Raw genomic sequence first — 14000 nt, forward strand, 5'->3', positions numbered from 1 at the left:
TCATTTTTTATAACCAATGGTTTTTGTCTATTTTTCTAAGTCTTTGTTAGACATTTGGATTGTGTACATTTTATTGTATAACCCTTGTTATATTTTTGAAAATTGATTTTGTGCAAACCTCCGGTCAATATAATATATATGTAGGAAGGCTATTTGTCTCTTTGGCCTACTATTAAGTTCTGTAGTTCTCCGCCTTTCTTAGAAAAAAAAATTAAATTGAGTTTGAATGATTGGATCCTCTAGGATCAGGATGAATGAGACTTAGTGAATGAGAAATATGTGTTGTTTTGAATGCCTGAATGATTGTGTTGTGGGGATGTGTATCTTTTCTTTCATTTTTTCTTCTGTGACATTGTATCAATGAAAATCAATCGATTGTATATACAAATGAAGGCTGCTTACGTTTATTTATGAATATGTTTAAAAAAAATTCTTATTGACTGCTCCTTGCTGGGAGGGAGACCTTATTCTTGGTGACTTTATTAGAGCCCTTTTGATCTATTTTGGGTGGAGACATTTTCTTGTATTGTATTTGCCCTTTTCCCCTGCGTCTCCATCTCTATCTAACTCCAGGGGTCCCCTTGTTTTAGTATCAGTGACGCGTTGTCACAGAGTGGGGTAGGGTGGGGTCAGCAACTCTCATTGACCGCTTCCCACTCTGTGACGAGTTAGGGATGGTCCTCCTCCCATTGGCTGACCTATAACAAGGTCAGCCAATGAGAGGAGGCAGTGGGATCTTCTGCCCACCCCTTTCCTCCCTAAACCCTCCTGCCAGCCAATGTCACTGCCTCAGCCGCTGAGTCTTTATTGAATGTCGTGTGCATGCATGTGTGTGCATGAATGTATGTGTATGCTGTGAGTGAGTGTGTGTGTATACCCTATCACACACCCACAATGGGTGCTGATGGGTGTTAGTGATTCCTCCATCCCACAGATATCCACATCCCTTATGTAGAGTGGGAGCTCTGAAGGGTTATTGCAGGTCCTGCAGGAGCCTATTGTATATGCTTGTGAGCTCTGTAACATGCTTGGATCTGCACGTGCTAAAGTTAGGTGATGGGCTTGTACATTTAAACCTAGTATTTTCATTATGCATCCTGCTTTCTCCGAATGTGCGGTGCTGGCTACTTCTCCAGTGGGGCACTCTTTATTTTCCAAGCGTATTTCACTGGGTTAAAAATGTTCATTTGTTTCCATTTCCCAGGGGACAAATCAGCAAATTAAAACACACGAAGCAAGCTCAGCAGTGCAACATGTTAACCTAATGAAGGAGTGGAGTAATTCCCTTGAAACGAAGGTAATGTATCCTGACTACAAATCATGGAATGAAAACACTGGGTAAAACAGAAGCCGCTTTTATTCTCCAGTCAGTAAAATGGGGCAATTGTGCTTTTGTGTTTAGTTTCTGCGTGAAGGTTTGTACACTTGGCACACACATTTTAGAAGTGTGTACTCCATTTTTTTGTTTGAGTGCTAAGGTAAGGTGTAAGGTGGGGAGCTCTGAAAAATGTGTTACATAAATTCGCATGTGGTGTACGCATTAGTTTAGGCTTTAGCACACTATGTCAGTAGTGCTCGCACCCCCCTCCCGCACCCCATAAGGACTCCCGCTACAGGTGCATTGATTTTCTCAGGGGGTCAAATGTCAGGATATGTTTAGGAGGCGCTAAATTGGAACAAAGCTGTTCTGAAATTGGAGGCGAGGAAATTCCATCACTCTGTTGGTAAAAATCAGGCTGCTGATCCAGACCTCTTGGTCTGCATCAGAAGTTTTCACCGTAGGTCCAGGAGGGCTCGATCACTGCCAGAGTTCCTCCATAGCCACATACACAAGAAAGTAACCCAAATCTATCTCCTTAACCGTGTCGGGTGCTGTCATTAAAATCCTGCATTGATCGGGTGTCTAAGTCTAAGAAACACAATTAAAGAATGTTTAAATTGAAGATTAGACAAAATAGTAACAATGGCAAAAGCTTGTGTCTTTCTTTCCTAACCATATAAAACAATTAAAGAATGGTTAAATTGAAGATTAGACAAAATAGCTACAATGGCAAAAGCTTGTGTCTTAGTTTCCTAACCATATAAAACTCCTATAGTTAGAATTCAATTTTTTAGTTTTTAAGCAAATTATTGTCTGTGATTTTGTAGAAGGGAGCCAACCCTGAGTAAATCTTGATCCCATGCCAGAAGACCAGTTCTATACCATGTCCCCATTGTACACATCACATGCAGCCTCTTCTCTGTATTTGCTGTGTTTCTCGTTGTGAGAAAGTGCCATCTTTCTTGCACCGGTATGCCCCCACTTTTTTGCTGAACTGCTGATGTGCTTTGACTAAGTGTGCCCTGAGCTCCTGCCAACCAGGTGCCGAGGGCCTGTTTTCCTTCCCTAAAACTGTGTTGAAACTAAAACCCAATTGGCATCTCTGGCCACCTGTCAGCCCCTAGTAGATGGTACCCAGGGCATGGTGACCAGAGAAGACCCTTAAGGGCTGCAGCACTTATTGTGCCATCCTTAGGGGCCCTGTACCCTGACACCCACACACTGCCTTTGAGGGTGAGTGTCTAAGTACAGTGCTAAACAAAGAGTCGACATGGCACACATCCCAGTGTGCCATGCCCACAAGACCCACTGCCCTGGCATACCTCAGTCACCCCTCTAGCTGGGTGCCCTATGCCACTGGTGTGGGCACAGGTGCATGAGCCCTGTGCCCCTACAGTACCCAGGGCCCTTCCTGGGCACTGTAAGTGCAGTGATGCCATTAAGAGTATATGGTGCTGGGAGGTCGTCATTACGAACTCCACAGCACCATAATGGCTGCACTGAAGACTGACAAGTTTGATATCAAACTTCTCAGCACAGTCCAGTGCCCAAAAACCCTCCTTGACAACCCAGACGACACCTGCAGCCTCAGAACCAGGGACCCCCCCCCCCACCGCGACCAGCCGAGGGTAAGATTTCCCGACACCCAAAGACAGCCCTGCACCCGGCGCCCCACGGCCCCCTGTGCCCTCTTTTGGCGTGCTCACCTCTTCACCAATAACCCAACTTACCTCTCGAAGTGGTGGTCGCACCTGAGGCATCTCCGTCCCCGAGCCTGCAGCCTTTGTTCACTTTGTAACTTTCCCATTGGATATCATTGAGGGCCCGACGGCTCAAAAGCACCCTTTACCCAGCCGCCCGAGTGCCGCTGGAAGTGCAACTACTACCCTACTCTACTTCCCCACATGCCCTGAGTAAGTGACCAGGAGCTTAGCTCCCACAGCCGCGTGGCCTGCCTGCTTGCAGCCACCAACCAAAGGCCCCCTACCCTCCATTGGATTGCATTGGGCCTACTCTCTCTGCACCTGGCTGCCCCTGTGTCGCTAAGGGTGTAACAACTGTACCTATCCGACCCTGGGAGACCCCTGAGTCTATGCCCAGAACCTTAACCTCACCAGTCGAGTACTCACCTGAAAGCCGATTTCCCACTTTACTTCCATGGGCTAACATTGACTGGTTTTCTCTAAAATTACTTCTAAGTGTGGAGTTTTAAAACTTTAATATTCCTCTAAAATCAGCCGAAAAACGATTTCTGAAATACTCCCCTGGGAGTAGGAGAGAAGCCAGTGCTGAACTTTCTAGTTCAGTACTGAACCGCAAAAGTAATCTTAACTGTACTTACCAGTTACTTGTATTTTCTTCCACAGGAAACCATTGACTGTTTTTCTCTGAAATTTCTTCTAAGTGTCGATTTTGCAAATTACAAATATTCTTTAAAAATCGTACCAACTACTGAAACGCAAATACTTACCTGTCTTAGGTAGAGGTCCCAGTGCTGAACCTAGGAGTACAGTACTGGATTACAAAAGTAACGAGAACCTACTTTATCTGTGACTTGAATTTCCTTCCATAAAACATTGCTAGTTTTTCTTTGAATAGTTTCTAAGTGTCAACTTTGTAAATATATTTATATCCTTTACAAATTACAACTTTAACCAAAACGCTTTTACTTAACTGTTTACAGCTTAGGTCCCGGGATTGAATCCAGGATCCAGTCCTGTGGCTAGAAAAGTAATCCTGAAAGTAATCAACTGCATTTATGTAGAAAAACCCATTGAGCTCAATGTTAAATTGTGTTTAGAATTGTGTAACCTATTGCAACCCCAGTAACTATTGTATTTACCAAGTATATTGCCATTCTGCAAAGTAATTACCTAAAGTCACTCATATTGAGAAAAGTATATTTTGATACCTGTTGGTTCTAAAATAAAACAACTATATATGTGGATATAAAAACAATTGGCCTCGAGTTCAAAGTGCAATGTGAAGCACATACATGCCCTTAAGGCATGTATGTGTGCCACATGTGCACCCATGCTTATTTCAGGGGTGCAACAGGGTGTCCTTTGGACACCCCTGCACCCTTGAAATTATTCTCAATTTGCGATTCTCAAATTGCGAATCGCAAATTGAGAATTACTTCCCATTCATTCCTATGGGCCTCCTGGCCCATAGAAATGAATGGGAAAGTATTCCTTAATTGCGATTCGCAATTTGCAAATCACAATTAAGGAATACTAAGAAATCGCAAAAAAATGGTGATTTTGTACATACATCCCTATTTGCGATTCTCAAATAGCGATTTCCAAAAAATCGCTATTTGAGAATCGCAAATCAGGTTGTTGATACATATGGCCCTTAGTGTGTACAACAAAGGCTTTACACTGTCCTCTGGTACTGCCTTACTGCTCGACCAAGCTACCACTTTAGAGAGTAAGGTCAGATCTGACTTTAACCTCTGTTATACCTCTAGGGATTGGGGACTCTATACACGCTGTATCTGACTTTGGTCCAGTGTATATATAGAGCCACTTTCTTACACTCGTTTGTGAGGTGCCGCTTAATCTCTCGGGCATAGTGAGCTTGGAACCCATGTGAACACTTTTTCTCTGGAAAGGACCTCTTTGTTTTACAGATATTGACTGCACGGCCCCAGGCTAAATTCAGTACATTTTAAACCAGGCTCTCGAAATTTGCTTTCCCTCTTGGAATTCCAGTTGACCATGTACAAATGGTTTGTTCTGGTTCTAGTTGGTAACATGTTTTGGGAGCTAGAGCAAACATTTGTGAATATAATTCCACTTCATCTTGAATATAATTCCACTTCATCTTGGCCCTAATTGTGGTGTATAATGATGTCTATTGATCTGAGTTGATAATTTTCTCTAACTGGTGGAATTATCCTGGTTTTCTCTCCTATATACATAAGACTTGATTCACAGTTCCATATATGTCTCTCAGTTAACCTCAAAAGGTTATCTGGCAGTCCTAAATGGTTTTACGGCTGTGTACGTGTATGCCCTAACTATGTGCAATCTCACAGTATTAAATAACATGCAAAGGCTAATAATAGATCTAGAGGTCGTTTCCCTGGATCTGAGTAGACTTAAAAGCGGACGTCAAATTGGTCTTGAATTTTTCAATCAGGAGTTCTGGTTTAAGATTGCTGAAATGACAGCGACCACCATCGTCGACAGACTGAAGAAAATCAAACGCAGGAATCCCTTATCAGAAGATATGGTATTGGGTTCACTTTGTGCACCCAATGACAAACAAGAAAATCTGAGAAGGTGTTCTTGTCTGTGTATTGTTCCTGTATTGCTGCAGCTCAGTCAGGGCTTTAAATCAATCGCCTTTCTAACATTCCTCGTTATGGAATTGATGACTATTTTACTCTGGCCACAGATGGGCTGGTGATCCAAAAGACACCAGCATATCTCCAAGTTGTTGCTTGACCTCATCCAAAATGTCTGGCTTTAGACTCCGCCATCTCACAGGAGCACAATGAAACATAGAGGTCTGCCAGCGGCCCGGGTGCTGCCACCACCTACACTTTGTCTCGAGAAAACTAAAGAAGTAGAAAGGGATAGGCAGACTAGGTTTGAAAACATTGTGTCATGCTGTATCTTATGATGAGCTGCTTTACCACGTTTTATTTAATTTGCAGAGTATATTTAGAAGCCTACCATTCAGTTTTAAGCATGTCTTGTGTTTTGTGCACCAACCATTTGGTGGGCCCACCTGATGTCCTCACAATTGTCAAACCCTCCTGTCTCTCAATACTAAATGTCTATCCGTGGAGCTGGATTATTAGTACATAGAGGGGAGTCCACAGATGTAATGTCATCAGCGAAACCAAATCCACACATTGTGAATTTTAAGGATAGTGATCAAAATATACGTAAGTATTTTACTCATGAATAACTAGAGAATTTAATTTTATTACATGCTCGTTATAAAGTCAAAGTGCACTTATAACACGAAAACTATGCCAATACTCGTATGTAATAATGTATTACAAGCGAGAAGTGACATCACAGTACCCTTTATTTCAGCCTACCGAGAGCAGATTACCACCTTCTCTTAGAGAAAAGTTAGTGTACAGCCACTTGAACCAATACCCTGCACCATAAGCAAGGAGAAAAAACTACATCATACCATGTTTAGCATACAGAGACTCTCTTTGATTATCAGTACAACACCTCTCCTAACTCTCTCTGAGGAAAGGTGTGCAACATCAGTGGTCTCCCTAAGATTACTGTTACAGCCATGCCCGGGTATGACTTGAAACAGCAGCATACTGTGAAGTGAAGGAAATGCAAGCATACTGTTGTCTACACCAGTCAAAACTATGACTAAACAATTAAATACTCAGCAGGGGAGCAGTTGGAAAGAAAGGGAATGCTTCCCTAAAAGGTAGTATCTATGTTTAGGGGTGGAAGATTGAATTTAAGAGTAGTTATTGAATTGTTAAATAATTTTTTAAGGTTGAATGCAGCTTTGTTTGCTAGGAAACTGAATTTCTATAGCTCTGGAACGGCCTAATTTTATATAGGATGCATTCAGCCACTGCTGGTGTTTATACAACATGGGATTTGAGAGTTTGTTACCATAAAAGATTTGCCCTAAAAAGTCCCATCCTGCAAACTACTTTCGATTTAGAAAAAACAGGACAGGTATAAAGTATCAAATATGACACATTGCCCCTTGGGAGCTATGGAAGGAGAGGACTAAGGGCACCAATATAGCGTTAGGAATAAAACACCCCACACATACATAAAAAGGATATTGCTAGCTTCCTTAGACGTCTGTGACCTTGTAGGCACTTAGCTTAGGAGCTGGTGCCCCTTCATGTGTACAAAATTCCTCTTTGGCTGTATATAACCTTATAAGTTGCAATTGATTATGCCATATATAAAAGCTTTACAGTTATCAAAATGAAGTGAATACCTTAGGTAGGACAAGTTGTCAAGAGGTACTTCATAGCATATGGGTGCCTGAAGTACGTTCAGGCAGGTCGCAAATAGTGAATGAAATGGTGCATGATTTTTTTATGAATTGGTTGTCTTTTTGCAGTGCAACGTATGTATCAACAGGTGGCGTTGCAGAATGTGCATTCATATGCAGTTGCACAGTGACTTACCAATAAATGGTCATTACCCAGACTGCAATGTGTGATCCTCTGGAATGGCTTTGAATGCAGTGATGGTGACCTGTAAGGGACAGCAGACCTTCATCCTTGCATTGCAGGGTTGCTTGGTTTTCCTTTATTTGATGAGCACATATGTTAATAAAAATGTACATTCGTACCGACTAGTTACATAAGCTGATGGCACCCTGTCTGTGTTTAATGGTCACCTGTGTAGATGGCGGGTAGTCATTCGTTTCTACCCTTTGTTAGTGTCAGGTATGTCCTTAGAAGGAGACCTCATCACACCCCAGATCACGTTTATCTGAGGGATATTGAGTTTCCAGCGTTTGCGCTTCTCCATCACACCGGTCCACTTTTCACTTTGTAGTCCCTTTCCTATTCAGAATGACTGCTTTGAATCACCGGGAATCCCAAGACACTCGACGACATTACCAAAATAGCTAACCGCATCATATGTCAGGGATGGGGGCTGAGGTACATCCAAGCTGTCAGCAGTGTGTCTCTCGCTGGCTGCGACGACACGCTCAATAAATTGATCTAGGACTGTAATGATGAATTTACACGACAGGCAGGAAGAAAATGCTCTGCAAGCTGTTTCCTGTTTCAGGCTCCTGATTCATTCTAGAGGATTCATTCAAGGTCGTTAACACACCTAATGATGATTAATGTGTACTTTTAAAGGGCCTTGTCTAGCCAATCATCTTACAGTTTTGGGGTGCGACACACCATCATAGGCCTTCATTGTCAAATTTGTCTTGTAAGTGGCGCCCTAGCAATTTAGATAGACCACTTCATAGCAGCATCCGATTGGGAAGGCGGGCAGTCGGGGGATTAGGCAATTGACAGGTGCCTCAGGGTCACCTGTGGGCCGGTTTTTGTCAGGAGCTCGGTCAACGGCCCACATAGCCTTACTGTCTTCCCTACCAGGCCACTGCAATTTTGGGCCAGCATCATGGGTAGATAGGCTCTGAAGAGGTCATTTCAGCAGCGTCGCTATGTCAGGATTTTCTGGCCACTACAGACTTTAGCTTGGCTTCCCCCACACCAACCTGTGGGTCCAATGCAAACACCCAGAAGCCGTGTCCCCCTCCCCTGCTGTGCTGTTAAACTGAGGTGGGGTCAACAGCAACTCCTCCATTAAGGCGGAGGAGTATCGCCCCACTGCTCTCTGAGCAGTACAAAAAGGAAAATAAAATGATAGTAACACAATGGTATAATTTTATTTCTCAGTACTGAGCCAGGGCGGGGCGGGGCTGTGCTATCCTGATGGACAGCAGCAGCCAGCAATGATGAGAAGGAGTGGTGAGCACCATAAGTGCGCGTTATGATTTGGCCGACCCTCTTAGGATGGTCAAACCGTCAGGCACACTTAACATTTCTCCACCCAGCTGTGTTGCATTGCTGGATGGAGAACAGTCCCAGGCGCTGTCTGAGTGGCAAACCAGGCTGCTCAAACCAATCACTACCCTGCAGTCATGCTGGTAATACTGGTACTATTACCAGCATGACAGCTGCGTCGTCATTGGCTTAGGAAAGTCTGAGAGCCTGTATGCTGCTGGGAGTCAGGAACAGAAGAGGACGGAGGAGAGGCAGTGGCCGTATACAAGTGAGTGATCTTTTTTTTTCTTTTTGATACCACCTTCCCTCTGTCCGCTGCCCCAACCACTTCTGGTCCCTAGTAGCCGCCACTGGGCAGGTGGTGTGGCTGTAGGGCCATCTTCACCTCCGCTTTCTGGAGCAGCAGCAGCTATGTGCTTTTCTTCACCCCTCCTCTGCCAGGCCATCGCCTGGAGGCTATAGTTGACTGGGGAGGTGGGGGGAATATATAAATTAATTTGATCTTCTGTAATGTGAATTGTGCTCATATAGTTGCGGCTCTTAGGCAGAGTACAAGCTATATAGCACTATAATAAAAAAATAATCTGTTTGCTCATGTTTTAAGAGTCTGCAAGGCTGGAATATATTAAGAAATGAGTATTCTTTATATAGTAATAAAAACGTCCATATTCCTTCCTAACATGGTTTTTCTGCCTCTGTTTAGTTATAACTATCAGTCCGGGATCATTAAAGCAGCTTTAGACCACATTTTAAACTGCTTTCGCCTTACATTTACTGTTTGAAGTGCATAACGATCAGAGGAGAAAATACCACCTTTAGGTGATTTTTTTCATTTTCGTACTGGCAAGGACATTAAAATACCGGTAATGCCAGTTAATAACAAGCATTTACAATGCTATAGGTCTCTCAATTGTGAGTTTTTAACCTCTGGCATTGTAAAAGTTTAAAAAAGAAAGGGCACAGTGTCCCTGAAAAGTAAAAAAACAACAAAAAAACAGAGACACAGCAGCCGACTCTTCTAACAAGACCTTCCCTGTTAAGCTCGGTTTATTTTGTAAAAGTACGTCTGACCTCCAGAAGTAGGCGGTTTGTGAAAAAAGCCTTGGTTACCTCAGATACAGTAACGGCCTCGCCTTTCGAGTGCTGGTAGGAGTGTCGGCACTCGTCCGATGTTGGTATCATGGGTGCGTTCGCCTACTGTGGAGAAGTAATACTGCCTTCGCCCAAATTGGCGGGAAATCTGCTGCACACAAACCTACTGACCATCCACTGTGGGTAACAAGTCCTTTCCCACCTCACAGCAAGGATTTCTTTCCCACCAGTCAGTGAGTAGTTAAGTCCTTTCTGTGCTATTATAATAGGGGGGAGGGGGAGTGTGTCAGAGCCACGCAGACTGGTGGCGGAGAGCCAATGTCAACTACCCGGCCAATTAAAATGGAAGGAGAGCACTTAACCAGCTCTAAAAGGAGCTCTTAGGAACATGTAACCTGTCATGATCAGCAGGCGCAGTGTCCCCGGGGAGCTCTCAGGCGGCACCTGACATCTCGCAGCCTCGCCAGGAGAGTGTGACAGATCAGAGCCGAGCTGTCATCCCGCAGCGCCGACAACAGGCGGGCGGGCGCACGGCTCTCTAGCAGAGGGATTCCCAAGCTCCAAGCTTCCAAGATGAGGATCCCCGGTGTCGCGCAGCTCACAGACACACCCGCGTCTCCTTCTCTCCCATAGGCACGGGGGTAGCACTGGCTTCTCTGCGCAGCAAGCAGCACTTTCTGCAGCCATATTCGCCTGACGTGCCAGCGGGGTTCAGGTTACAATTACAGCTCTAAATCCTCAGAGGGGTGAAGGGAGACCCTGGCCAGTAGTGCACGAGGACTGTAGGGGTTCGCATAGCTGTCTCAGCACACCTCAGGTGCAAGGCATAATGTGTGATCACGGTATTCCTTTTATTAAAGTTAATGATATTTACATTATAAACATTTTGACGGCACTTAGAGGTTGGGGATCGGCTTTCCCTTACCTTAAAAACCAGGCACAGACTGCATGCAGCCTTCATTAAACAAGCGGCAGTGAAATGTAAAAAAAAAAAAAACACGCCCGCGAGTGGTGAGCGCGCACGCGCCACAGTCAAGCATGTGATTTCAAGTATCACCCTCCTGCCTGGGCACGATACGTGCTCCTCCCATGGCCTATTGGTGTCTATTACGCGCTTGGTGCGCGTAATAGACACCAATAGGCCATGGGAGGAGCTATGTGCCCGCCTTTGGCCAATTGCGGCAGTCTTTCATTGAAAGACGCACTCAAAGGCCAAAGAGGTAGCACAAAAGGAAAATCACACGCACGAGCGTGTGAGACTCCTAGGTCAGTGCTGAAACCCTCTTTTTTCACCTACTAAATGCCTCCCGCTGCGCGTGCACTGCTGTGCAGTGCAACGCTAGGTGCGAGACCTAAAAATGGGCAGGTGTCACACATAGCCAGATCAGGAGTTGTGGCCCTTGGGACACTTTATTTCACCTTCTCGCTTCTAGTTTTCACCTACGTTTCGGGTGCTATGAGCTTTAAAATACATAATTTATCAAACATATCTGTAAAAATTAGCCCAATGAGACTAGCCAAATGCTGTTTCATGAACGGGCGTCATCTGGCAATGTGGGTAACTTTTATGGGGGTGCCCGGGCAGAATTCTGAACCCAATCCAACCCTGCTTCATAGATATACAAAGGACTCAGATTCACCCCCTTTAGTGCACCATAGAAACCTTTGTTACTCCCCTCTGCTAGAATTAGAAACGTATATTGTACATACGAACCCTCAACATTGCGATTGGAGCCAGTGGAAAATATGTTTCAATTTGAGAAGATGAATAATAATTGTGGAAACAGGCTTCTTAAATATTGCAGGTTTATTTTGAATGTGGAAAAAGTGCGTGTTAACCTGTACTAAAGCTCAGCTGGCGTCCCAATGATTTGTATTAATTCACTACACCTACCCATCCCTTGGCGTTTGATGTCAAATAGGGCATTATTGTGATCGTAGCACATCCCACAATATTGTAGGATATTTAAGATGTAAACTGTGCCATTTAGAAAAAACTCGAACTATAAAGCTACGTTTATCTTCCATTTTACTCTTGTTGTGCAGCAAATTAATTTTCTGTGGTAAACATAATGAAAAGTTCCTAACTGTTTCTGTGTGAATCAGACACTCCGATATACTTAATTCAGTTCCAACACCATCGCTTTTGTTTATTAACTGTTTTGTTTAGAATACTTCCGCTTTTAAAACCACTTTAGGAATAGAATATGTCTTTAAAATAAATTAGCTATCAGTCAGCATGTGTTCACATTATGGTAAAGTTATGAGGTGTACTTTATTTCTGGGTTTTGATGAACTGTTACTTTTATATTGTTTGTTAGATGTTCATCGAAGGCGGCAACACTGGCTACATTTTTTATGCATGTTATTAGTAAGACCTAAATCCTTGAGAATTTTTTGTATTTATCACAGACGGTCTGTGGTCCTTTCAGTTTAGTCGGAGGCCCATTGTTCTAAACCTATTTCCCCTCAAACTCACATTTACATAACACCTCTCCTCCTTGGATCAAAATACTAAGCCGAGTAGGATTCCTGTCTGCAGCCTAACAAGCTAGTCGCTATCTTTCTGATGTATACTTCTACCTACAGATTCCAAGCGCTTAATTTAAGCCGGCGGTGGCCACCAGCCTTTACTATTATGGACTGGCACTTATCTTCTAGCATCAAACATTTACCAGTAACAAAAGAAGGGGAAAAAACACAAAGCTGAGAGACAGAGGAAGAGAAAGACGGAAAATCTGTCACAAAGTAAAAAGCAGGAACCTGCAAGAGTGAGATAAAAGGACGAGGAAGCATCTGACAGTGGATTAAAGAGGCTTGAGGTGAATGGAAGATTACACAGCTTTAGTAGTCAGAGCGTTGGCATTTAATTGCACAGGCTGCAGGCTTCTGGGCACCAGCAATCATTCACTTACAAATTAAGCTCTGCAGATTCCTCACCTCTTAAATCCCCTTAGGGTTCTAGAATAGTTCAGAAAACTTTCTAACAGTTCTCCGATACCAGTAGGCATTGTGACAACTGCGTTTTATCTCTTGTAACCACTCCGTACATGACACCAAAGAGTCGGACAAGGCAGCACACTGACGTCATTTCTTTTATTTCCACGAACTATTATGTGGATGCAAAGTTGCTCCCTTCAATTGTTCAAAAAAGAAAATGAATATTGATACATTCAAAAACATTCGGCCAGATCCACAAAAAGCATCCTCACTTGTGGCGAGGCCCTGCTGTCATGCAGTCATGGCAAGGGGCCCTCACTCGTGGCGGGACCGCTGCAATGAGAAACTGCAGTTTGGAGGTACCGCCACGAGTGAAGAGGCCCTTTGTGAATCGGGCCCATTGTTTTGTTGAGTAGGTCTCCATCAAAGTAGTAGATGCAAACGTTGCTAATCCTGTGGTAAGCAGATGTTGATCTTGGTCCCACATGAAATCTATTTCTGGTGTATCAGCATGCGGAAAGACTCCAAACTCTGCAACAAATTTGGTCACCTGCATGCTGGGAGGCCGGTCAGAGAAGACAAAGGGACCAGTTGACTTCACAGCACTAATATCATTCCAGGGGTAGGTTGTCTGGTCCATGGGGGGTTTGCAACTCATCCATGGTATCCACCTTGGTGTCAGACATAGTGGAAGTTGTAGCAGGACCAGATTCCTGCCCTGATAGCACAATCAAAGCCCGAAGATGGACTTATGGTGTTTTTGTGGCCCTGGGACTGACCCCGTGGAAATTATGGCCTTCACCCCACCGGTACTGGCAACTTTCAGGAAGTAATGCCATGTGTCTCCCTCTGCAGTGGCTGCAGCCCCCAAAAAGCTTTTTAGGCTTCTTGATGGGATCACTGCTGGCTGTTCTGACCATAGTGACCATCGACCAAGCTCTGCTGGTCCCTCAGTGCCAAGTGTGTTGCTATTTTAGTGCAAGCCTTGACGGTTACTGCTCGTTCTGGCACTGTACTCTCCTCCACCAGCTCTGTCTTCAGATCCATCACACGATGTGACTCATTTTCCAAAGACTGGGCCATTCTACTCAACTCCAGACACCAGGTGGAGTGGCTGCTTGAATAAGCGTATTCCAGGCCCTTACCTTGCGACGAGTG

The 14000-nt window shown here is 44.1% G+C and overlaps 1 protein-coding gene across 3 annotated transcripts in view; it reads left to right on the forward strand.

Annotated features, from left to right (window-relative positions):
• Positions 1-14000, forward strand: part of TRAF3 (TNF receptor associated factor 3) — a 554449-nt gene that overhangs the window by 484040 nt on the left and 56409 nt on the right. For all 3 annotated transcript variants that reach the window (XM_078660220.1, XM_078660221.1, XM_078660222.1), the window contains exon 8: positions 1205-1297. In XM_078660220.1, the coding sequence (XP_078516346.1) occupies positions 1205-1297 (93 nt within the window). The remainder of the gene's footprint in view (positions 1-1204; positions 1298-14000) is intronic.

Source organism: Lissotriton helveticus, chromosome 9, assembly GCF_964261635.1.
Source record: "Lissotriton helveticus chromosome 9, aLisHel1.1, whole genome shotgun sequence".
Lineage (NCBI taxonomy): Eukaryota > Metazoa > Chordata > Amphibia > Caudata > Salamandridae > Lissotriton > Lissotriton helveticus.